Raw genomic sequence first — 27,414 nt, forward strand, 5'->3', positions numbered from 1 at the left:
GGTGACAGACTGACGAATCTGACGAACCTTACGAACCCTTCACTTCAGTGAAGCCACAGAGTCAGCTTCACAACGTTGCAGGTGCGTTTTATTACACTACACAGCTCCCTAATTTTGCAGTTAAACATCGCAGGGTGGCTGGAAGGGGGGGAGAGAGGGGGGCAACGACTCTGGAACAGGGAGGGAGGGAGAGAGTGGGGCAACGACCCTGGAACTGGGTGGGGGGGCAGACCCTGGAACTTGGAGGGGGGTGGGCGGACCCAGGAACTGGGAGGGAGGGGGGTGAACCTGAAACTGGAAGGGAGGGGAGAGGGCCGACCCAGCAACTGGGAAGGGGGGGGAAACACTGGAACTGGGAGGGAGGGGGCAGGGCCACCCGAACTGGGAGGGAGGGAGGGCCCCTGGCACACGCTCTCATTCTCACACACACACTCTCGCACCTAGTCTCTCTCACTCTGTCACACACACTCACACATTCAATCTCTCTCTATCACACACTCACTCTCACACACACTCTGTAAAAACACACACTCCGAGGAAAACCTTGCTAGCGCCCGTTTCATATGTGTCAGAAACGGGCCTTTTTCCCTAGTAAGTAAATAAATAAGGGACAAATATACATCTGTACCTCTTAGGATGGTCTGTGAAGGTTGAGTCAAAACCTTGATGTCTAATGCATTGTTGATATTTTCTTCTAGAGATGCACAATATCCATCCACAACATTTGTAATAGTAGCTTTCAGAATCCCAAGATTATAGAAAACCTGAAGTGCTGTTCCAACTTGAGTAGGATTCTACAGAAATTAAGGAACAAAGGGTATGCAACAATTACATTTTTTTCACCTGAAAACATTTTATTGTATGTATTTCTCAAAATGCCAAAATGCTTAATATGCTTTTCTCCAATATCATCATCACTGAGGGGCCCTTTTACTAACCTGCGTTAAAAAGTGTCCTTAGCACATGTTTACGTATTCCTGCAAGCTAAAGCCACTTTTCCTGTGTGGGTAAAATGGCTGATTTTTCATTTTCCAGCATTAATGGCCATGCACTAATTTTCCCACTTTTTGGTATAAAATACATCTCACTTACCGCATTGAGTGCCATAACTAAAATACTACTTACATGGTGACAATGCCGGCATGATCTCACCACATTTATAATATGATTCCCCACCAATGAAACCACAGAGTTCTCTAGCCAATCATTGACTTACATGTCACAACAGAGCGCTATGATAAAGTAGATTAGCACTATAGGTCCTGAGTGATTTTTGTAGGCTTTGTATTATAGAACTTTACAATATGTTTGGGACTGGAAAGGATCTATGTTTTTATTGAGATTACACCAAAATCTACTTTTTTTTATTGTATGGCAAGTTCCTGAGGGAAATGCCCTTTTTCTTCTTTGCATCCACTCATAGAGGAGGAGCCATGGAGATTTCTGTGGATGCTAAAAAATATATATGTTTAAATTAACAGCTTGATAGTCCAGTGTGCAGTGTTAGGAGTTGGTATTTTTTATATTAGATTTCTTAGGCTACATATTTAAACTGCTACTTCAAAATGTACGTACCTGTTTTATTAATACAGCTTATTAAAGTGCTTATTTTTATTATAAAGCAAAGTTGAAGGATATGTACCATTGTAGTAATTATTTTGTAGGACACTGTGATGTGTGTTGGGACGTTGACCAGACTCAACTCTACTATAATGGCAAAGTTTAAGTTATGGGATAATATAAATTTATTTTAAAATGTCAGTGTGTTTCCAAAGGGTTCGTTTTACAAAGCCGCAGTAATGATTCCTACGCGGCAAATGCAACAAAGCTCATAGGAACTGAATGGGCTTCTTCACATTTGCCATGCCAAGAATCACTACCTTGGCTTTGTAAAAGACCAAAGTTTCCATAAGCATGTATGGGGTTTATGTTTAGTGCAGGGTAGACTGTTTACTTAGAAATCTGTCATCAAGTGCACACTAAGGCATTATTTAGGAGTATACTAAGCACTACTCACACTTATATGCCTAGTGCCCTCTCGTGTTAAGTCTGGGCCACCCCCCCCCCCCCCAAATGTCATCTCAACTCCTAAAATTCTTACCAACAATTTCTTCATCGATCTGTGAAAAAGAAATCCAGCAATGATCAACTAAATCCCTTTTGATGCCCCCATGCTCTCTAGGGTAGAATAGTTAGGATCAGTTCCCACTGATGGTAGACTATCCACCTTATTTTCGAAAGAGAAAGACGCCCATATTTTGACCCAAATCAGGAGATGGGGCGTCTTTCTCCAGTGGGTGCCCAAATCGGTATAATCGAAAGCCAATTTTGGGCGCCTCCAACTGCAATCTGTCGCAGGAACGAACAAAGTTGATGGGGGCATGTCGGAGGTGTAGTGAAGGCGGGACTGGGGCGTGTTTATCAGCCGAGCAGAGATGGGTGCCCTTGGCCGATAATGGAAAAAAGAAAAGCGTTTTTAGCGAGAAGTTGGATCACTTTTTCTGGACCCTTTTTTCTCACCAACAAGTCCCCAAAAAGTGCCCCAACTGCCCAGATGACCACCAGAGGGAATCGGGGATGACCTCACCTGACTCCCCCTAGTGGTCACTAACCCCCTCCCACGAAAAAAAAAAGAACTTTAAAAACTTTTTTCCCAGCCTGTAAGCCAGCCTCAAATGTCATACCCAGCTCTATCACAGCAGTATGCAGGTCCCTGAAGCAGTTGTTATTGGGTGCAGTGGACTTCACCCCCCCCTACCTGTTACACTTGTGGTGGTAAATAGGAGCCCTCCAACCCCCCCCCCCACTGTACCCACATCTAGGTGCCCCCCTTCAGCCATAAGGGCTATGGTAATGGTGTAGAGTTGTGGGCAGTGGGTTTTGGGGGGATTTGAGGGGCTCAGCACCCAAAGAAAGGGAGCTATGGACTTGGGAGGTATTTTACTTTTTTTAATAAAAAATTGTTACAAGTGCCCCCTAGGGTGCCCGGTTGGTGTCCTGGCATGTGAGGGGGACCAGTGCACTACGAATCCTGGCCCCTCTCACGACCAAATGCCTTGGATTTGTTCGTTTTTGAGCTGGGCGCCTTCGGTTTCCATTATCGCTGAAAAACGAAACTGCCCAGCTCAAATACGCACACATCTGATGCATCTGATGCATTTGCCCAGCACAAACCGTATTATCGAAAAAAGATGGACGCCCATTTTTTTAAAAATATGATCTGTCCCGCCCCTTCACGTACCCATTCTTGGACATAGACGCCCATGGAGATGGGCGTTCATGTTCGATTATGCCCCTCCATGTAGTATCTTTATTTTATCTTGAAAAGCACCTGCAAATTCCTGTGCTAACATCTGTTGGGGGTTATTTGTTTATTGAGATTTATTGACTGCCCTTATGAAGAGATTCACCCAAGCCAGTGTACCTCAGGTACACTGAAGTTTAAAGGCAAAAGCACTGTTGTAATATTCAATTTTCTATTCTAGCTGAAGTGTAATAAGCCTTTGAAAGCTCCGCACCTGTATTTCAAGACTAAATCTGGGAAAAGTATGTGTGGTTCTATGAAAAAAAAATAAGCGACGCATGAGGGCATATGTAAAAGTGTCTTTTAATGAAATTCAGATGCAACCTGGCAGTCACAGAGATGTGTTTTATGTGCAACAACTATTCTTCCAGAACAAAAGAAATGAGGAAGAAGATAGTTTCAATGTATTGTAGCAGTAGTGTGCACACAGATTTCAATTGCTCTGTTTCAATAATGAGTCATGCAAAAAGAAGTTAGCAGATGGTGTGAAGAGGAGCTGCGAAGATATGAAGATACTGGAGAGGACAAAGAAAAAAAGAGAATGTCCTGAGGAACACAGAGACGATTGGAATATGTATGGAAACAATGAAAAGACTGGAGTGGATCACAGTTTCAAAGATAGTATATAATTAGATATATAGCAGTATATGCTAATAAACCCCATTTCTACTTATTAAAAACATACGTTTTGCCATTTTTACCTGTTCTAATCAAAGTATCTAATATAAAGCAACATGGGGTGTTCCTTACAGACTTTCTAGATGATCTCTCTGAGAAGCATGCATTATGACTGAAACAACTTCTATCTCATTTGTCTCTTGTAGATCTCATTCACTGCATTAATGGCTTCCTCTTATACAGATACAGATAAGCAAACACATACATGTACAAAATATTAAGGGATGGAAAGTCTGTAGAGATCAGTTCTTCTACATATATAACAGACTGCTACAAGCTTTTCTATCCCTCAGTGTTTGGTTTCTAGATGATAACAGCTAATAGCCAGGATTAACAGGGATCTATAACCATCTATTGGATTGTAAGAGTGCTACCAGTGCAATTATCAAGCAAGGGTAGATGCAAAACCATAGGGCAACCTAGGCGAACTTTCAGCTTCAACTCCCAACTCCCCCCCCCCCCCCCCCAACACACCCTTCATGCAACTAAAAGTATGCACTTGTGGCTATCAGCATCCTGCTTTAACTGCAGGTGTTCTTTGCTGCCTTCCTGAAGCCATTGTCCTAGGTGATTGCCAAGTCTTGTCTAATGGTTAGGACTGCCTTGACTCAAGCATATATATGCAATCTCCTGAAAAGCAAAGATACTTACCTGTAGCAGGTGTTCTCCGAAGACAGCAAGCCATTCATTCTCACATGTGGGTGACGTGGAGCTAAAACAAGCTAATACAGCTCTAAGAGCAGATGCAGCATTCCCACTATGCATGTACCACTGCCTTCCTGCCCACCGTAAGAACACAGGACCATCAGTACAAGAATATAGCATGGAGTAAACTCCAATGGGAGGTAGGACGGTATGTGAGAATGAACTGCTGTCCTTGGAGAACACTGCTGCAGGTTAAGTATCTTCACTTTCTCCAAGGACAAGCAGGCCATATTCTCATATGTTGGAATCTCTAGGGCCAATCTTTAGAATTCACCCGTTTACATCTACACACAGATTGCTTCTCACATGGATGTTCTACAGTCGGCAAACCAGACAATCTCTATCTCTGCACACACAATGGAACAACAAAAAATATTGTATACCCACAAGCATTGTGAAATTACACATATTAGAAACGTGCGCTTCCTCTTTTCTTTCTTTTCCATTTAACCAGACTGAGCCACAGCAACGCGTGGCCGGGTAGAGCTAGTGTGTATGTATGTATATATATATATATATGTATATATATATATATACACACACACACACAGTGCAATCCTACCACAAAGCAACAAAATCTGATGCTTTTGTGCCTGCATTCTAGTGTCTAACTTCTTTAGCCACTGCTTCCAAATTTCCCCAGTCATCCATGACTCGTATGACACAGGAAGTCGAAGCAACGGGGCTGTTTGCTCTTTCCAATGACGAGTGGTTCCAACTTCTCACTCCCATCCATATTGCAGAAAAGGATGATCATCAGTCGGTCCTTCGACATTTTACTTCCTGTAGCTTCGGCTTCTTTGAATGTAAGTGTTCCATCAGGAATCGCTCGCCAGTAGAGAGCTTTTTCGTCAGTATTGAAAATGTCATGAAGTGCAAACTCATTCAAGATGGTAGGAAGAACATCAAAGTCATCAGCATCTTGTTTTTCACCATGCTGTTTCTTGAATTTTACGTTCCTCTCCTTCCATCTTTCGAACCATTCAACAGTGGCTTTGAATTCAGTTAGTCCAAGACTTTCAGCTAGCTGATTAGCTTTCTCCATAAGCAGTGGACCACTGACAGGACTGCTCCTGACTTGAGAAAAACACCAAAGAGCATCTTCTACATCCTCAGCTTTTCCCGCCCGTTTACGTTTCTGGTGTGGATTTGTATTGTTTTGCCAGTCTTCCAGAAGCTGGTCTTTCTGCTTCAAGATACGTGAAATTTGACTGGGATTGATACCATATTCTTTAGCAATAGATGCTTGACTTTGTTTTCTAATTTTTAAAGAACTTCTATTCGTTCAGCTAGTGTTAAAGTCTGACAGTTGCGCGACGACGACGACTCCAGTGTACACTCTAACAACATTCTTTCGCTTCTTCTGCCTGTGGCACTTAACCAACGAGATTTCAAATTTACCGCCCCTTTGTCACACACCAATCGGCTTCCATATTCCGTGCATGTGCTTATGCGGAGTCTTTCCAGCAGAGGAGCGGTCTTAAACCATGCATATAAGCGAATCTTGCACTTATCAGTGGTGTGCTAAACTGAAGTTTGTCCCCATAGAAATTGATGGTGCCAAAAACAGGACCGAAGTATGGCATGCAGTTAAACAGAGTATGCGCTTATCCAACGTGCACTTAAATGGTGTGCACTCTCTATATATAGTTGCTCAGTGAAAGGTTACTACTTTGTAAATGAGAAAAGCAAGCTTTATTTGTGTGTAATACCACTGTATAAGTATGCTGAGGGGTGAGTGCCCGTAGAGGTGTGCTTCTCTGGGGTGTGTGAGAACGGATGAGGTACTGAGGGGTGAGTGTGAGGTTTGTTTTGCTGAGGGGTGTGTGAGAAAGGGTGACATCGACATTGAATTTAATACTCCCTTAAATCAGAAAATGTGGAGACTAGAGCCCTACCTAACACTAACTTTTCTTTTCCAAACAATTTGTTTAGGTTGATTTTCTTGATTAGTTGTTTCTTTTAATCTAGCAAGTGCCTGCCGCTTGGCTTTCCAGTTTTCCTGTCAAAACACAGCCTTCTTTTCAAGGGCATACTGAAATTCAGCTTCCCGTCCTTTTCGAGGAGCATTCCCCTAGTAGGGTAGTGAATTCATACACAGACACACACTTCCCAGCCTGACCCCCAATACTTTCTCCCAACCCTATTCTCAGCAGTCTCTGAAGCCCCTTGTACTAAAATTGTTAGGGAAGAGGGTATTGGAGAATGAGAGAAGGACAACTGCACAGCTGCTGTCCGTGAACCTCACCACCAGTCTCTGAGCCCTCATCCTGACCCAAGCAGTCTCTGTCACAGTCTCCCAATCTCTCAGTTTGTTGCTTAGTAGTCTGTCTCATCTCATGGACTTGGGAGGGAGTAGTGAATTCATGCACACACACACACACATCCCAGCCTAACCCCAATACTTTCTTCCTACCCTGTTCCCATCAGTCTCTGAGCCTCCATTGTACTGAAATTTTTAGGGGAGAGGGTATTAGTGAATGAAAGACAACTGCACAGCTGCTGTCCGTGTTTCTCCCCACCAGTCTCTGAGCCCTCAACTGTCCTAAGCAGTTTGTCACTTAGCAACAGAAAGAACAAACTTTCCGACCTGCAGTATTGCTCCCCCTCCCCTGAGTATCCTTGTGAACCAAATCGCTTCAAACTACACGATCACCACGGCGGGTAGAGTCTGCACGCTGGGTTTGATGGCCATAGCTCTTTGGGGGCCGGAGGAGCTCGGACACAGACAAACACATGAGTCTGCTTATGGAGGGCAGGAAACTTTCCAAGCTGCAGTCACCCTTCCGTTCATGCATTTAGTTATGGATTTGCCACCCCTCCCTCCAAGTCACATTATCTCTCTTTCTCCCTATGAGTGTATCTATGTCTATATATGGTGAGAGAGAAAGAGAGAGGCTATATAACCCAACTGGGGGATGGGGAGTAGCTGTAGTTTGGAAAGCTTGTTACCTTTGATCTAACCCTCCAGATATTTTTGCCTTATTTCTTTTTGCATGTCTTCCCTCTCTGTGTTCTAAACACAAGCTGCTCTTTTGGAAAATTCTTTCTGTACTCTCAGCTCACTCTCGGCTCTGCCACTGTTCCCTTGCTTTATAGTACCTCAGAACTCTTATCACCATTGCAAAAATCTTAGTTCGAGTTATCTGTAGCAGGGCCCATTTTATTCCTATGGGCCCTGCCACAGATAACGCAAGCTAAGCTTTAGTAAACAACCCCCTAAGACAGCAATCATGACTGATGGCTAGACAAGCAACAACTGTAAAACATTCTGTTCATTTACTTAAACAACTGTAGCTGTAATGGAAGAGAAAGAGCAGCAATGAGAATCAAGAAATGCAAGCACAGCTTTCTGCCAGTCTTCTGCCCGCTACCCCAGAAATAAATATGTACAAACCAAAAATGACAAGATTACTTTATTAACCCTAGAACGCATATTGGGGGCCTTTTAGGCCCCCATGCTTACATTTTTGCTATTATCTGCAAAATTACTTTAGTTAGAATTTTGAAACTCAAGGTATTACTCAAGTATGTCATTGTTGATAATATCCAGTTGTTCATATAATTTTTTTTCATAGGCATTATGGTGTAACAATGCTTGTTTGGTGAAAACTACATCTGTACGAATAGGGGGCCTTTTAGGCCCCCGCTGTTTTTATCATGTTCTCAGAAGTGTTTGTGTCTCAAGTTACTTTATTTGTACTCAGTAATGCTGGTGGAGGGGCCAGGGTGTGGATAATAACATGTGAGGATGTCATGTGATTTTTGGAGGGAGTGATAAGGCCATGACATCACCTCAGGTCCTCTGAACACTGAGGACAGTATACACTGTGAGCTAATTGCTGAAGGACCTGTGATAAGATAAGCTGTTGAGAGGAAATCTGTTTCATTTTCTAACATCTAGTCAGCAATGGCACAGTCTTCCTCCAAGTGTCTGACTGACCAAGAGATTGAAGCGATTATGTTTCAAAGCGATGATGAAAGTGAACTATCTTTGTCTGATGAAGAATATCTGCCACCAGCTAATCAAACATCCTCATCCAGTGATTCTTCTGATGATGAAGAAGTGAATCTAGTGGATCCTCAAGAAGTGATAAGTAGAACATCCAAAACGAATGTTTTTTGGGACAGTAATCCTACATTAGTCGGACGTACTCCAATACACAATATTGTGAGACAGGCTCAAGGAGCTGTGGGAAGTCCCAGTTACTTTACCCCTAAAGATGTATTCTGTACTTATTTTTCTGACAATATTGCAGAAGAGGTCCTATTATGTTCAAACCTAGAAGGAAGACGTATCGCTTCAGCAAAAAATAAGTCCTGGAAAAATATCTCAAAAGAGGAACTTTATGCATATATTGGACTTTTCCTGCTGGCAGGGAGTCAAAAATCGTATGATGTCCCAATACGAGAATTATTTCTGGACCCACTTTCTGATCCACACTATAAGGCGACAATGTCAGTGGGCAGATATGAGGAAATTAGAAGGATCATTCGCTTTGATGATAAGCGAACTCGTGCAGCGAGGTTTGAAACAGACAAATTAGCCCCTATCAGTTATATCTGGAACATATTTATCAAAAATTGCACAAAACTTTACAATCCTAGTACTAATGTTACTGTAGATGAGCAACTTGTACCGTTCAGAGGACGCTGCAAATTCATACAATACATGCCCAGCAAGCCAGCCAAGTAAGGTATAAAAATCTTCTGGATGTGTGATTCTGCAAATTATTATGGCATAAATGGCGTAATCTACTGTGGCAAAGAGGTTGGTGCACCAGTACAGAAGGATCTGGGGTCTGAAATAGTCAAAACTCTTGCTGTTCCAATATTCAATTCAGGTAGAAACATCACCATGGACAATTATTTCGTCAATGTTGAACTAGGCAATTTTCTGCTTGCAAAAGCTATTACACTTGTTGGTACTATAAAGCAAAACAGACGAGAAATTCCAGCAGCACTCAAACACAATCGTCAGCGAGCACTTTATGAGAGTGTCTTTGGATTCAATAACAAAGCGACTTTGGTATCTTACAAGGCAAAGAAGGAGAAATCTGTAATTTTACTCAGTACCATGCATCACGATTGCAGTGTTGACAGCAATAACCAAAAATTGAAACCAGAAATCATCCTGCATTACAATGCAACAAAAGGAGGTGTAGATAAATGGATGAGATGGTGGGAGAATATTCGTGTAAGAGGCAAACAAAACGATGGCCTGTAGTACTATTTTCAAATATGCTTGATGTAGCAGCCCTAAATTCATTCATTATTTATACAGAAACTCATCCTGAATTTCATGCACAGAGGAAGGACAGGAGACGCTTATTCTTGAAGGACCTTTGTCATGAACTTGTAATACCTCACATGATAGAGCGAAGCGACTTGAAATGCTTGCCAAAGAAAACTAAAGAAGCAATGAAACGGTGTGGCGTACAGTTTCAGATTACTCCAGAGCCAGGAGAAAGAAAACGAAAGCGTTGTTTCATGTGTCCAAGAAACATAGAGAGGAAAACTGAGCGATATTGTTCCACTTGTAAGGAAACTGTTTGCAAAGAACACTCTTCTGAAAAAATAACATGTCAGAATTGTTTGGAAGACTAATATAATAGAAAAGAAAGTTAGAATAAAAATGTAGCTGCAGCTAGTTTGCTATAGATTTCTATGCATTTTTGTGTGTTTTCATGTCTTTGCGTGAAATTTGGGAAAAAAAAGATTTTTTGGTGTTTTCTGTGAAAAATTATAATTAAAATGTTGTCCACTATTCATATTTTATTGAGCAATTTTGAAATAAACTTGTGAAAGTTATTTAAGTGTGTTTTTCTACATTATGTGCATGGGGGCCTAAAAGGCCCCCATGACGTTAATATGTATATTTTTAACGTCATGCGTTCTAGGGTTAAGATGTGTTGACTCACTGCCACCATTGTTACAGCAGGTGCTGAAGCTCCTCCAGTTTACTTGTGTTTTGAATATATTTCTGTATGGCATGTCTGAACACAATTTTCTAACTTATAGAACATGAAAAACTATAAGGATTTTAAAACATACACCAGTGAAATCAAAATTACCTGCAAGATTGCTCCAAATACCAATTTACTGACTCTGTTTCTTTTTCTATTCTTGGATTCTCTTTTCCATTAAAGTTCACACTGTTTGTGCTCCTTTGAATTAAAGTTGGCACTTTACATTGGTGCCAAGCAGCGTTAAAAACAAATCAGAGATGCTTTAACTCTTCCATGGTGGAGCCACTCTTTGGCACTGATCATAGTAGATGACGGCAGAAAAAGACCTGCACGGTCCATCCAGTCTGCCCAACAACCCCAATCATCATGTGCTGTAGGAGACTGATCTCACTTCCTTTGTTCATTCTTCTTCTATTCCAATATAAATATTGATCAAGTATCAAAAATTACAACAAAATAATTCATATATACATACTTTATTCAAATATTGTGCATTAAAACTAAATGTAATCATATCCTTGTATGAAGCCTGGAAGTTGAACAAAAGACTCCCAAAACGATGACCCAAAAGTCGATATCCTTAAATGATGTAAAACTGAAGAACTCTGATTAGTCCATATTACCAATACTCATCTGTAAAAACTGGAGTCGAAATCTTCTTATATAACACCGTAGCAAATTATAGTCACAAGTACATTCATGCAGAATAGCTCATCAATCTTTTATCATAACAGATGACAGCACACAATTTTAAGATTTCCCAAAACTCTGAAGTGGTCTTTTTCATGACCTTCTTCCATTTCAACCTTCTTTGATTGACTCATTTTATACTTGTAATATTTGTACCATACACCATTACGAGACTCCCGAGGCAGGCACATTTTAGTCAAAGCATGGTGCCATGTCGAGTCATCAATAAAAGATTATCTTTTCTTGTCCCCTGGTTCGATGTTGAAGTACTATGATCCTACCCAATGTCTGTGATCTTCCATGGGATTCTGGTGTTCTTCCACACTTGTAGACTTATTATGCCTGATGTTTCAAATAAGATAATCAGGTAATCCCTGGGAAAGAACATTATAATAAAAGTACAAATAGTCTCAACATCTCATATCTAAATATAAAAAAAAAAAAAAAAAGATGTCAAAGCCTTTCTAAATACCAACTAGTTTTGTATCATTCTAATATGAGAAGGTAATGAATTCCAAACAGCCGACCCTTGATAGGAAAAGCCAGATATGAAAACACTCTTATAATGTAAACTATTAGGATTTAGAAAATGGAATAGCATAGTATTATATATGATTTAGTCTCATCTCCTTTCCATATACATATCAAATCTAGCATGTACAATAGTGCTCTACCATCATTGTACACCTTCTCAATTGAATTCAAGTCTCAATGGGCAATCAATGGAGATCAACAAACAATGTAGTACTTATGTCAAGTTTATAAGCAGCATATATCAAGCGAGCTGCTGTATTTTGAATGGTTTGTAATTTTTTAATTTGCAGCCTAAATATCATCTTTTGGTGGTCAACAGTTCTAATGATACACAAATATGAATGTAAAGCTTCCAAATTTTCTAATAGACATAAGACCTTTGGTCTCCTCTTGTTTCCTTTTCTACCATATAATTCATACATTATCTTCTCTAATACATGCACTACTATTAATTCTACATTACACACATGCTGCAATGCTAATTTTCTGTTATTTTACTATTTAATTTGAGATAAGAGGATGACATTGTTACTTGTTACATCATTCCCGAAACTTGACTTCTTGAAAGTTGTATTGTTTCCTGTACTATGTTCAGGTTTATTATTACTTTAAAATTCAACAAATATTTCAGGAATTAAAAGTACTTATTACAGCCTAAGTAAAGAACATTACAATAACCTAATTGGGACAGCAACAAGCCCTGCAATACTAACCAAAAGACTGTGAGATCCAAATGACTTTGTAATTTCCTTAATTTTCTCAATAATAAAAACAATTTCTTGACCAAACACATTGACCTGTAGCTCCCATAATGTCATCTGCATAAATAAAAACTTTACAATCAAACTGATCAAGTTTTCTGCCTAAGGAACTCATAAGTATGTTAAATAAGGTTGGGGACAATGGTGAACAATAAGGGACACCACATTTTACTAGCCAGGCACTATACAGAGAGCCTTGAAATTTTCCTTTATATGATTTTAAGAGTCAGAAATCCTCTAAACCAATGAAGAACATTTCCCTCAATATAAATCTCATTTAATACTGATAACAAAAGATTATAATCCACCAAAGACGAGGGACAGGTCAAATTGCATAAGGATAGCTTTATAACCTTTATCTAATAAGGCTCTACCTTCGGCTAATAAGAACTCGACTGTCTCGGTACTATAATTTTTGCAATTTATCTGCTGTTGCTAAATGTATGAGTCCCTTATCTGTTCATTTTCATCAGCACTATAAGGACAGTGCTACCAAAATTCCCTCTAAATGCTGTGGCACTAGCTGGACAATGTCAGGTCTGAGTTTGAGTGAGGGCATTCCACCCAACTATCCATACAATGGTGATATTTAGTCTACCTCCCTTTTGGGTCCTGGTTTTATGGATTCTTTTCCTCTGAAAAATGTTCACTTCTGGTACAATGATCTTTCAGGTATTTAAAATGGCTGTATCATATTTCCCTTGTTCCAGATATCCTTCAAGGTATACCTATTTAGATCCTCAACTGCCTCCTCATTTTGTTTGCTTCTGGACCACCACCAGACTAAGTAACTTTCCTGAGATACAGCCGTCAAATCTATACACAGCATTCCAGGTGAGGCCTCACCAATGACCTGTATGGTGGCAATATCACTTCTTTTCTTGGTTAATCCTCTTAGGACTCACAACAGTTAAGAAACACGGTTTCTCCTTTCCCACCTTAGACTTTAGAATGTCCAGAATACTCAGTTGTCCAAGGGACCTGTTAAATGTAATTATTTCATTTGATCTTATTTAGGACTATTAATTAATATTTTATTAAGTTATACTTTTATTGTCTTTGTACTGTTAGTAAAGACAATTGTAGAACTACTTATGTGTGGTGTTAGCCACATTGAGCTATTTTGCAAAGGTGGGCTAGAAATCCCAAATAATCATCAATGGACCCTAGATATCAGGGTAATCACAACCAATATTCATGATATATTTGCTTACATCTAATATAATCTAATATAATAAGTAGATAAAACTGCACAGTTGGGCTATTCAAATATAAACTATAGCTTTTTTATTGGGAGGGAAGAATTAATAGCCATACATACTGTCATGTAATGCCCCAGTTCTATTCTTAATCTCTCTCAGAATTAACCCCATGGACACTTAGCACCTGTGCTATCAGGCATGCATGTAATGCGAGTGGGCCCACTGAAAATAAATAAAAAAGAACTGCTCCAGCGGCACACCATACCTCCCAACCTCTGTCACCCTATTTTGATCCCTCTACTAGTTAAGGTTCAATCCTCCTGCCCCCTCCCCAATTCAATTCTTCTAGTCACATCTCCCTCCCCAAGGACCCCTCAACAATCTGATCCCTCCAGTCATAGTAATGAACCCTGCCCCATAACAATCCTGATCCCATCACAATCCTGACCCCCCCCCCCCCCCCCCCCCCCCGCCGACCCCAACACAAGATTCCACTACCCTAGGGTCTGCATTAGTAATTCAGGCAGTCCTAGGTATATTACCCTAGAGAGAACTCTTACTTGGAAACAAAAGGTCTTAGTACACATTTTAAAAATCCCTATTTTTCATACTTAAATTTTTATTTTCCTATTCCTAGCTACCAGATTTAGAATTTAATTTTTATTTCTCAAAGTGTACAGAGTAACTATCAAATAATGCCAAAACATGGGTCAGTGAAAGTCTTTGCCATTTGGACCTGTAGTCAGCTCTGCGTTCTTTGCAGTCTCCGCATTTGTTTGTCCTTAGATCCGCAGTGAGCCATCACTTAAGACTTCAAAATGCACCTCAAAACTTACCTTTTTCAAGTATCTTTCAGTTAATCCTCTTATTTTCAGGTTTGCCGCTCAGTCCACTTTTTTACCCTTCTAATTAGCTCCTCACCTCTTGTTCTCATTCTTTCCCACCTTCCCTTCTTCTCCCCTCCGCTGCAAAAAACAAAAAAAAAACTACCTTCCTAGTGGCATGCTGTGTGTTTAGGTGGTATATCAAGCTCTCTCAAATAAATAATATAAAATAACAGTAATTGATGTAAACATTTTCCAACATATTTCTATAGTTGAATAAAGCACTCTCTAAATATAGATAATTTCTATAAATAGACTATTCTGAAACTTCATATTCAAGGAGCCTTAACATAAAATTTCAGAAACCAAACATAAGCCATCCTGAAACTCAAATATTCTATCAATAGTTCCTATGGAAACTAGAAAGTTACTGCTGCTCCAATCAGCATAAGTGGGTTGTACTGCAGTCAGATTAATTCTTCATCTGAATCCCCCATCTCTTAAGATAGAAAGGCAATGAATCAGTGTCTATAATTAACGAACATGAAATGCCTACACATGGTTAATACTTCAGTTTTGATACATTCCTTCTCAGTATAAAGCACTTTTGACATAAAACCTGAATCACGATAATCAAATGGAAGGAACATAGATTAAAATACTGCTGAAGTATCAATGAATTATGACTCAGCAGAAATGAGACCCAAACAGAATTCCTGCCCTCTAAGTGAACTTTGGTAATTTGTTATTTCACCCTGATATTTTTTACCTAGCTATAATGGGGTAAAAATAACATTCTTAATGACAATAATAATGATAGTACTTCTTCCTTTTCCCTGCTTGAGAAGTTGTCAAAACAGATGTCATAACAGATAATCATCAGACACGGTGACCAGATTTCATACCAGATATTGAAGCTAATTCTACAGCCAAAAGAAAGCTAATGTCCTTCACAGCACCATAACGAGTCTAATTCAGACTCACACTTGTATCAAAAGAAATGGTAAAGTATAAAGTAATATGGAAACTGATTTGTACTAAAAAAGTAGTCTCTACAGAACTGTGCTGAGGCATACTAATTGTACAACGTAAAAAATCTATACTGACAGCACCTATGCTATTTTAGTTCTGTGGACAGATAAATTTATCAAATTTATATCCGCTTATCCAGCTCTGTGTCACTCGCTGAAAAGAAAAAATGCGAATTGTCTGGTGATCCTGAAGCAGAATTCGAAACGCTGGCTATCGTTGATCACAGACTAGAGATAGATTGGAACACAGAGATGCACGTTCAACAAAGCTAAGTTAAGTGTACTTAAAGTTATAAGTGTATAGCTTGTTGAAGGTAGGCTAATGAGGTTTTTTCGGCCTATGATGAGAAAGCCTAACCCCGAGTGACCTTTGAAGTCACGGGGTTTTCTCGAGGCCTTTTCCTCAACACATAATAAGTGGGCTTTGTGCTTGTCATCACGACTGTCATAGTTTATAATAATAAGAGTACCTTTATAAATATTTACTTTAATCCGAATGTTTAAGGTTCTCACCTTGTGTTATTTGTGAACTTGTATGCTACTTTGAAATCATTTAAATAGGTACCAGAAATAGCAAGGCTGTTTCTCAAATGTTTGACCAAAAAGGTCCAATCATCTCAATGAATAGCTGCTAGTCACCATTAATACATAAATTTCAACTCAGTTGATTTCAGAGCCATGTTAGTCTGCAAGTACTTGGTGGTTACTGACTTTTGGAATTGGACCAAAGCTTTTTCTATGCAGATGCTGTTGGCTGCATTCTTTTACTTTTGACATTGGACCTAATTTTTCTTCTAAACACAGGTATTGCAGTACATGCATTGAATCTATGAATGTACTGAGGAAACCTATGTGACCCCTGACAAGGTTTTTCTGAAACATGGCCAGGTTGCGTCTTGTTTCCATTAAAGTTGACATTTGGATAAACTCTTGCTGTGTTTGTCCTTCCTTGGATCGCTGCTGTTGTTTGGTTTTCTAGTCTGCAAGTACCAACATAGCTACTGGCAGTATATCTAGGCTAACGTTTTTCATCTACTTTTTGTTTTCTGATAGTCACCCTTCTCCTCGACTCTGCTTGCATGAAGATAAAGGAGTTCTTTTAAAGACAAATGTAAAGGGAACATTCCCTGAAATACCCCAACATATAAAATGCAAAATTATGAAAAAATGCAATCATTGATAATCTAGGAGTAAAAATATTTAGCTTCATAAAAGCAATTCTGAGACTAAAAGCCAAATGTTTTATAGCTAACAAATGGTGTCCATTGAAGTTTTGAGTTTAGAAAAGAAAAAGACATTGAACTGAATGTAATCGCAACTCATAATGCTATGGATTTACTTAAATGTTTTTGATTTGAAGCTTCGGAACTGTATGACACTACAGCAGTAATATGAGAATATGATCCTAAATGGAGAGCAAAGCAGCTTGCCTGGAGGGTTCAAAGAGGGAACATTTTCAACTTAAAGAATTTTCTATGATTTAAACAATAATGGTCCCGTTTATCAACAACTTTCCCCATAAACGCAGAATGGGAGAGAAACATTAATGAATCAGATCCTAAGTGTCTAAACTGGTCTTAAATGAAATATAAATACTCTGAACATAACACTCATGTCCAAACATTTGTGACCATGCAGTTTTCAACTGTTATATTGGACTTGTTTTGGCATCTAAAGCCATCTTGGAAACTATTGTCACTTAAAAATAGATCATTTAGTATTTATTGTGCATATGGTGAATTGCATGTAACTAAAAGATATTTAATTGCTTTATTATTTTTCTAACTATAATCCACTCTTTGGTGGTGGGAAAATAAGTGCCTTTTTTCTGTGAAACTGTTTCTGTTTGTATTTTCAGGATGTGAATGTGATCATTGTGCTTCTATATTTCCACAGGTTCTCCCCTCATGTTTCCCGCTGCTGATCCTCTCTCACATTGTAATAGTGTTTTACTGGAAAAACAAAACAGCGGAGGTAACCAAACAAAGAAAGAAGCAGTCCACACTAAAGATACTACAAAGCTTTTACTGATCTTAAAAGGACTTGACATGAATCATGTTTCGAACCAAGAAGGTCCGCATCAAGAGTCTGAAGACCTAACAGACGTTTGTTTGTTGGCTCACTATATCTTGGCTGATTACACTGCAATCAGCTTCTGGATCTCTGCTGTTTTGTTTTTCCTGTGTGGTACCTGTGGAGGGTAGTTCTTCTGTTTTTATAGTGTTTTGTTGACATTCTCACTCACTTCTCGGTTTCTTGCTGCCGATTTCCTCTCAGGGTGTTACTGCGTTGTACCAGGATAGAGACTTGAGTTTGAAAATTAAGAGCAATGTCTAATATAACACCTAGAACCCTTAAAGAATTAACTAATGGGACTTGGGTGTCACACAGCAAGAATGGAGATGGCAAAATCAAACCAGTGGGATCTGAAAATTAAAGGGCTTTTGACTTGTTTGGGTTTAGTTTTAATGGTAAACCAGAATGTAATCTGTGTCAGTTTGAAATTGATAATGTGGATGTCATATGGGTCAGAAAGATTCTGACGGGAAAGGACTGGAATATCTTCAGGACAAACATAGGCCGTGAGGCCAATAGATTGAATAAGGGGCACAATAAAAATGCTGAAAAGTGTAGATGCCAAAATGGAACCCTGGGGTACTCCGCGGTTGGTAATAAAAAGGTTTGCAGGTTCTATTTTCGAACCTTACAATATATTCCCCATTGGTCAAATATGAGTGGAACCAGTCTAGGGCCAATTTAGTAATGCCAATATCTTGTAACCGCTGAAGCAAGATGGAGTGATCTACTAGATCAAATGCAGCAGATAGGTCTAAGGAGACAAGGAGTACAGATTTGGAATGATCTAAGAAATATTTAAACTACTTCAAAATATGGAGTTGTGACGTGAGACTGGTGTCAGACTTGTGAGTTCTTGTACCAAGTATAGCGCTGCTGAGCCCGGTACTCAGACCAGGTTCTGCTTGGCAGCCGGACAACCCCGGGTTTCACCTGCGCTGACCGCAGTTCCCCAGAGGTTGAGCCCCTAGGTGCGGGCAGCCTGCAGGACTTACGAGACGGAGCAGGAAACGGAACGGCCAGACAGGCAGCAGGCAAGAGAGTGATCCAGGTACAGGCAAAGTCAATAGGCAGGCAACAGGCAAGGGAGTAATCCATGAACAAGCAATGTTAGCAGGCAGCAGGCAAGAGAGTAATCCAGGTATGGGCAATGCCAATAGGCAAACAACAGGCAAGATAGTAATCCAGGCACAGGTAAAGTCAATAGGCAGACAGCAGGTCAAGAGAGTAATCCAGGTACGGGCAAAGTCAGTAGGCAGGCAGCAGGTCAAGAGAGTAATCCAGGTACGGGCAAAGTCAGCAACGAGGGACAAAGTAGAGAAGAAGCACACTACTGAGCAAGTAACACCTACCAAAGTAGAAGCCGAAGCATGGAGTCCAGGAAGAACTCAGCTGATAAAGTGCTGGCGTCTCACATCAGCAGGAACCAGCAGGGAGAAGGAGCACAGCCATAGGACAAGAGCAGGGGAAGGAGGACCCGGAAGACCAATAGGAGAGAAGCAAGGGAAGCCAGGCAGAGAGAGAGCAGACTCAGGTGCGTGGAAGCAAAGCAATCAAGGAGCCTGGAAGCTAGGCAGAGAGAGAGCAGACCCAGGTACATGGAAGCAAAGCAATTAAGGAGCCTGCAGACAGAGAAGAACTACACACACATGGCTCAGGGCTGTGCCAGTCAAGTGTGCATGTCAACGGGACCTCGCGCAGCCCGAGGACGCCGCTTGCGTTGAGGTAGGGGACATGACAACTCGAGGGTGTAAACTCAAGATTAATATAAAGGATTTCTTCAATAATGGTAGTGTGTGCAGAGAGTAGTTTCCTACAGGAGGTGTTTGGGAGACAAGCATGGTATTGAAATTCAAAAAATTGCATATGACAAGCAAAGATAACCAATAGTGATATGGAAGCACATGACTAAATTCACAGTTTACACTCAAGTGCCCCTTTCTATCCCCTGCATCCCCAAAACAACAACATACATTTCAAAAGAGCAAGCCTTTTTACAAATGCATAACTATGATTACACACAGGTGTTGCTTGCCACTCCTCTGCCACCTCAGTTTCAGGCAGGCAATATGTCTACCTTCTCCAATTCAGCTCTGACCACACTGATATTGCCTTCTTTCATGAAATGCAAAGTTAGAACTGCACTTGCTCCTTACTCTACAGTATGAAGCAGGCACAATTCAAGCTTCTTACTGAATCGCATAGGAGGAGGAAACATTGGCATGATCTGAAGAACAATCACTCTTCCTCAATCAGACCACACACATTAGGGTTCCACTCTAGCATGGCCACTGTCATGCCCAACCTGGCAACTGCATGTCTTACTGCTGCTGCTCTAGAAGTCCCACAACCTGGTCTTCTTACTGACATTTCCTACTTCAGGGTAGTTCAAGGCGATGTTTGAACTGTGAATGCTCATATCCTATGGAGCACCGGCGATTCAAACGTCTCATTGAACCACATAGGATGAAGAAGTATTGGTGTTGTGGGAACAATCAATCCTCCTCAATTAGGCCACACACATTAGGGCTCCACTATAGCAGGGCGGTTACCATGACACCCTGGGTACTGCAGGGATTAGGTGAGCATGTGGGGTGGGAGGCTCAAGGATTGGGTGAGTACTTGGGGCTCAGATATTTTTGTGAGGATTGGGTGATTTCTTGAGGAGGGGGTTCGCAGATTTGGTGAGGTTTTGGGGAGAGGGGAGTGGGAATACGGTGAATGCTTGATTCAGCCACATAAAAAGCGCCTTGGAAGTCTTGTGCGAATGCATTGCAAGCTGGTGTCTCAGTCGACAGTATATCGCTGAACTAAAAATTTCATTTGCTGTTTAACCCGAGTCCCTGAGGAAAGCGTTGAAACCCGCGGTGTCGGGCATTATCAGGGGAAACCTTGTGGACTGTTTTTTGAGACTGGGAATTGTTGTGAATCATTAGATTACAGCAGAAGAAAAGAGAAAAGAAACAAACAAAAATTGGATCTCACAGGCAACGTTTTAAGATAAGTTTATGTTTAATTTTGGGCACTTGCAATTTTTGAGCACTTTATATTGTATTGCGATACTTTCTGTGGCATAATGTACAAAAGGGAAAATATGCATATAGCTTCCCTTTATAAAACTGGGGTAATTATAAGCATGTCTGATGCACAACTTAGGTGGCACATTATAAAAGTTCCCTCAAAGTGTTTGGTACTGGAGAAAGTTTGTTACCCTTAGTGAAGTCAGACTAGAATATTTTTATTTGCCTGTTGATTTGTAAATCTGAACATCCTAGCCTATTTTGCCCCTGTTTCTAGGGAAATTTCTGCAGATACATAGTGCATGTTACAGAATGGGATTTTTAATTCCATTTTGTATTCCAGACTTTATTCCCATATAAAAGATTTCGTTGAATAACACTACCAAATAATTGAGAAGTATACTGGTTGATTGAAACTGTCTAGGGGTTTCCTTTATTGCAAAGGCCCTTGGAATTGGCTTCTTTTAATGTCTTTATGGACATTCAAAGGGAACCATGCTGTAGGGATGGATGTAGTGTGTGGAAATATCAGTGTGGCTTACCTCCCCTACTGCCATCCCAAATACTTGTCTAGAGATGCCACTGTAGTCACAACAACAATTAACAACTAAAAAAAAAATATAATCACACAGAATACGAACTTTGCCCATTGTGGCTACTGAAAAAGGCAAAAAGCAAGAGAGCAAAAAAAACAAAAACAAAACCAAAACAACCATAAATATATATAGCACCGAAAAGCACTGTTTTTAAGCCCCTGTCAAAAAAAACACTGGGCTAATATTCTTGCAAATTTCAGCCTAATGTCAGATATCTTAATTTTTGCAAAATTAAATGAGAAACTGTTTGCTTTCCAAAGAAACTCTTACAGAACAATAAAATCTTGAATGTTTTGCAACAAGAGTTTTGAATAAATCATGGTACAGAGATTACTTTAATAGCTTTTTAGATACTTTGTTAAGATTCTAGAGAAAGGTGTTGACTCTATGGTGATCCTGCTTGATATCACAGTAGCCAGCTATTGGGTAAGCAACTTCAAGGCACTGAAATAAGTGAAACGTTTTTTTTAAATGGTTTGTCCTTTTTTTCTGTGAATAGAAAATGGGCGATGATGGATAACTTTTTGATGCTTCCTGCAGCTTTGAAATACTTTAGGGCGTTATTGTTATCTCCAGTTCTTTTTCATATATATTTGTTGCCCTTGATAAAGTTCATTCAGAGTTTTGAAAGTCCGACATATGCCAACGCCATTCAACTCTACACATTGATTGGAAAAAGAGAGGAGGAAGTGTCAAATTTAAATCACAGTCTGAAGCAGTTAAACCTTTTAAAATATGTAATTTTAGGGTTAAACAATTTTCATTTAGTTTAGCTCTTTCATCTATCAAACTGGATGATACATGGATTTCCCACAGCACCTGTGCCCATAAAACCCAACAGGACAGTCCGTGAAACACAGTTCCATTCGACTAGTAGCCAGTTATGTATACTGTGAAAACACATGTACTGCCCTTGTACAACAGCTGTGCTTCGCATTCTTTTTGATGGGATAGGTCGCACTGTATTCTTGAGTGAGTGAAAACATGGAGAACTGTTTTAGAATGACTTTTCCATAAACAATTCCTGAACTACATTTCATTCAAGGCGAAAAAGATAGGATCATAGAAACAAAGCATGAAAAAAACAGTCAATCTGGAAATGATGTTTTTGAGAGTATTTTCTGAACTAAACTATGACTGTACTGCTGCTTTAAATACAAATTCAAGTATTATATTTAATAGAAAGGTTAAAAGAATGACAACATAAGATGGAAGGTCCATCAAGACCAGAATCCTGTTTCCAATACATAGTAACATAGTAGATGACGGCAGAAAAAGACCTGCACAGTCCATCCAGTCTGCCCAACAAGATAACTCATATGTGCTACTTTTTGTGTATACCCTACTTTGATTTGTACCTGTGCTCTTCAGGGCACAGACCTTATAAGTCTGCCCAGCACTATCCCTGCCTCCCACCACCGGCTCTGGCACAATAGTGGTCAATGTAGGTCACAAGTACCCTGGCAAGATCCCAAGAGTAAAACACATTTTGAAAAATGAAATGATCAAATACTTAACAACTAAAATTAACTTAGTACAAAGTATTATTGCTCTACAATATTATAATGAATAATGCTGTTCATACTACTTCAGCTGTACATGCACAAGTAAACTGATGATGGCAAAGCTCTATTAAACCAGTTCTCAGCATCTGAACTGTAACTTTGAAAATGCAAAAAACATCTTGCCACAGCTAATCCATCTGCCACTACTAATTCTGCATTTCTCTGCTTCTCTCCCTGGACAATATCAAGAGTCACATCTTTACAGCACATTATTTTCTTCATCAGCAATCAATGAAGCAAGCCCAGAAACACTTCAGCATGACACTTTCATTCTTGTTTAGCTGCTGATACAATTAAGTAATAATATAGCTCTTCTAAACAATCCTTAAACTGATTGGAAACAAGTCATCAGATACAACCAAGTCTCTTTGATTATCATGATCTAATCTGAAACCTCTAATAAAACTGTCAGCTCTTCATTTGAAGTGAGATTAATTTTCACCGAGTTTTTGTTTTTTTTGGTATTACTATTTTAGAATTCTTTATGACCAAACCCAGCAACTTGAAATCTGATAACTCAAGGGCATAAAATGGAAGATGTAAACACTCATTTTAAGGATTCATGTTTGTTAAATTGATTACTTGTCCCTAAAGTTAGTTACAATTTTCATATCAAAAAGGTGAATTTCAAATCTGTGGAATTTTAATTGAGTGATATAGATTCTTCAGTGTGACACATTTATTCACACACCCAAGCTTTTAAAATGATCTGTGACACCAAGCTTATTTCCACTACTTGTTCACATTTCTAATTTTCTTTAAGGATGTTTTCCTGTTTTCAGAGACCGCTGTTAAAGATGGTTAATATACTTTTTAGCAAATACACAGGCGTAAGCACATTCTCATGGGCTTGTACCTCCACTCCTTCCCCCCACCAAAACACCATATGGGAGACAAGCAGGGAGTAGAAAACAAGGCCACAAATTAATATTAAACTTCTACAGAATCAAATGGTGTTAAGTACAAATTAGAATTGTCCATATCATTTTTTAAGTAACATTACATAAAATAACAACCAAGCATTAACGTTTCTACAGAAAGTAATATGAAATTCTGAAATTCTAGTAAGAATAAATGATCCAAAGCAAAGAATTTAAATCATCCAGTATAGATCACTCAATTGGAGAAAGAACTTTAAGACTATTAATAAGTAATCAAACTATAAAGAAGCAAACAAGCATTAGTCTGATTACAAAGGATCTAGTACAATTCCTAAGAATTCAATGTCCACCCCATTTTTATCCTTTCCAGATAGTCACTTAAGGTTTCTAGCCCAAACCATGTACACCGGGGCTACTAAGTCCAATGTTCAGAACTCACTGACAAACTCATGCAACCACGGAAGAAAAGAAAGGGTACACCTCCGCAACAATGTAAAGAAACAACACTAGCGGGGGTAGTCTAAAAGAGCCACCAGTTCTGCTTCAACAGACGGCTTGAAGATTACGGCGTCTTTGTTAGATGAGTAAGGAGTGCGCCACTAACACTGCATGACTACTGTCTTGCTTGACTGTTTGAGATTTTGATGACCCCTGATGCAGGCTGTAGCCAAAACTTGGGCAAGTTGGGTCTTTCTTCAATAAAACTGGATGTGCGATTACTCTGGTGGCTCCTTCTTTCTTAAACTAGGCAATCAATCAAGTAATAGTAGGTATGAACTTCCTCCATCAAAATGTTACAAGTGACAGTAATGCAGAGGGACTAGGCTGTGTTGGATCAAGCCTTATGCCTTAGATTTTTAGGTCAGACTCTGAAAGATGCTAAAAGTACTGGAGGAGTCTCGATTCCAGAATAAGAGCCAGAAGGATCTGAGATACTCAAACACATATTATACAACAGAATAAACAATTGCTGCAACCCTCAGCATTCATAATGAAATGTAGAGAGTCTGGGATCTTTTAGCTCTCCACTATAAAACTAATAAAGAACTACCTTATTTGGTCAAAATCCAATCTCTCCCCCCAACAAGTGAACAAGAATAGGGTCCTGTTGTCAATATTCATAAGTTTAAATCACTTACTCGAGGGAAGGTTTTGTATAAAGATCCCTAAATAAACCAAAATAGTTTCTTACGTTTGTCAGAAAGGCATGCATCCTGAGCTTTCATCAACAGTGGGTGAAGCGCACCCCACAATACCATAAAGTGGAAGGAGAACCCAAAAGCCAATGCTGCAATATACATTTGTTCCTCAACTATACACACTTTATAAACAATAATTCGTTCATACCCACAAAGACGGCCACAATGTTCCATTTTTCCAATGTTTGCAAATATCTTATCAGGCTGTTCCGGCAATGCTGCACTAATGAACACAGCCAAAACGCAAGAGATAAAGTAGTATCTTGTATACCACATGTGGAACAGATAGTATAATTAACAGAGCCAGCATAATATGCTTGTTTTTGTGAAAAGTACAATCTGGTAAGTATACAAAATTGACACTATGTACTATATTATGTATCATTAGTGGAATTTGTTTTATGGTCTCAGCCAAATCTGTCCCCCATAGCCTGACACCAAGCTCTGTGTTCCATTTGGCTATTATATGATCATAATTATTAAAAGGAGATACATTACCAAGAATCTTTTATAAGCTCAACACTGAAACCTGTATCTGACCAGAGGGGGCAAAAAAGTCAGACAGAATGCCAAACAGACCCCTGAAGCAATTTCCCTTCATCAATAGACTAATATAATGTGATACCTGTAAATAAGCAAAATAATTCAGCATTTAGGATTCCTGGATTTTGCACTAAAGCATTAAAAGATTTCAGTCATAAAGTCAGCTACCTATACCAATCCTAAAGTTGCCCAATGCCAGAAAACAGCATTGTTCATTCCCAGTATAAAGTCTAAATTCCCTATAAGAGGTAAAAGGTCAGTATGCTTATGTTCTTGATGGAGTAATGATAAATGTCACACATCGGTTTCAAAAGTACATGAGGTTTCAAATCTGATGACAACTTATCATTAGTAGCATGCAATAGTTAATGGGAATGTAATGGTAAAAACAAATTTTGTTCTATATTCCAGTGAGTAAATTCCTTTGAGCCCATTACCCAATCATTGAGATGGCATAGGAGACATGCTATGTTATACACCTGTACGTTGAGAAGACCCAACCTACCTCATGACCAATTCCCAAATAAAAAATCTATTTTGATCTTGGGTTCGCTCCTCTAACAAAAATTTGTTAAATCACATTGCAATATCCATAAATTATGTCTTGTCACCGGAACTGGGATATACCTGAGAACATAGAGCCACCAGGGAGATATGACCATACGATATAAATTTATTCGTCCATATAATGAAAGAGGAAGATTATTCCAAATGGTCAAATGTCAGCTTGTATATTGTAACAGGATTTAATACATTAGTATAGTAAAGAGAGTTAAGAGTTTGAAGGAAGACAGATACCCAAATAACTGAAGCTCTGAGAAGCCCAATTTAAGAGAATCTCTCCAACTCAATTCCTCCTAAGGCAATTTGATGTAGGCAATCCCTCAGATTTACCCATATTGAATTTAAATACTGAGAACAAACCATACTCGGTAAAACTTTCCAAAAGCACCAGGAGTGATCTAATAGGATGAGATAAATGTACCAATAAGTCATCCACAAAGGCCAACATTTTGAATTCAGATTTCCCTATCCTAATGCCAGTTATTTCAGGATCAGCAATGATCTCTCTGATCAACGGGTCTAGAGTCAGCGTGAACAACAGCAGGGATATAAGGGACATCCCTGTCTAGTATCTCTAAAAACGGGAAAAGATTCAGATATGATACCATTTACAGATACCATGGCCTTGTGTGTTTGATGTAAATTTCTTGTGGTTTTTTTCCCACATACATAACTTTATTGACTCTCCCGTTAAAATGGAATCTGGAGGGATGTGGTTAGATTTTGGGGTCTGGACCCTCACATGTCTGATTTGCCCCCCATTGGAGGGAATCCGTTGTTTCACCTGGAAATGAAAATAGTACTTTTCGTAGTTGGGCACAAATGGGTATTATCCGGTTGGAACATGTTCTGACTAATAGGGGCTCACTGCTGAGCTTGGGAGCTCTGGGGATTGGTATAGAAATTAATAATATCTTTGCTTATAATTAATTGATTCATTATGTTCGTTCTTTAAATGCAGAGGCCTTGGAATCACGACATAGTCATCGCCTGCGACAAGTTTTTAAGCTGGTGAGGGGAGATAGGCTATCTGTGTCTGGCCTCTGCAGAGCACTTGCTACTCTCCCAGCTCGGCGGGACAAAGAGTTTATTAGGTTACGCTGGGCCAGGGACTTGGTTCGGCCTAACCTTTCCTTAGATTTCACTATTTTGACATCTTTTTGTGGGAGGTTTGCTAAAATGGAAACATCAGTGCGCACCTACTTCCTGGGTTTCATGTCATTTTATTGTTAAATACTCATTAAGTGGCTTTGACTATGTCTTGGGTTGATT

The 27,414-nt window shown here is 39.5% G+C and overlaps 1 protein-coding gene across 1 annotated transcript in view; it reads right to left on the reverse strand.

The window, feature by feature from the left end:
- Positions 1-27,414, reverse strand: part of COG5 (component of oligomeric golgi complex 5) — a 333,667-nt gene that overhangs the window by 94,331 nt on the left and 211,922 nt on the right. Inside the window, exon 8 of the mRNA XM_030216260.1 lies at positions 629-794. Within this exon, the coding sequence (XP_030072120.1) occupies positions 629-794 (166 nt within the window). The remainder of the gene's footprint in view (positions 1-628; positions 795-27,414) is intronic.

The sequence above is a fragment of the Microcaecilia unicolor genome, chromosome 10 (assembly GCF_901765095.1).
Source record: "Microcaecilia unicolor chromosome 10, aMicUni1.1, whole genome shotgun sequence".
Classification (NCBI taxonomy): domain Eukaryota; kingdom Metazoa; phylum Chordata; class Amphibia; order Gymnophiona; family Siphonopidae; genus Microcaecilia; species Microcaecilia unicolor.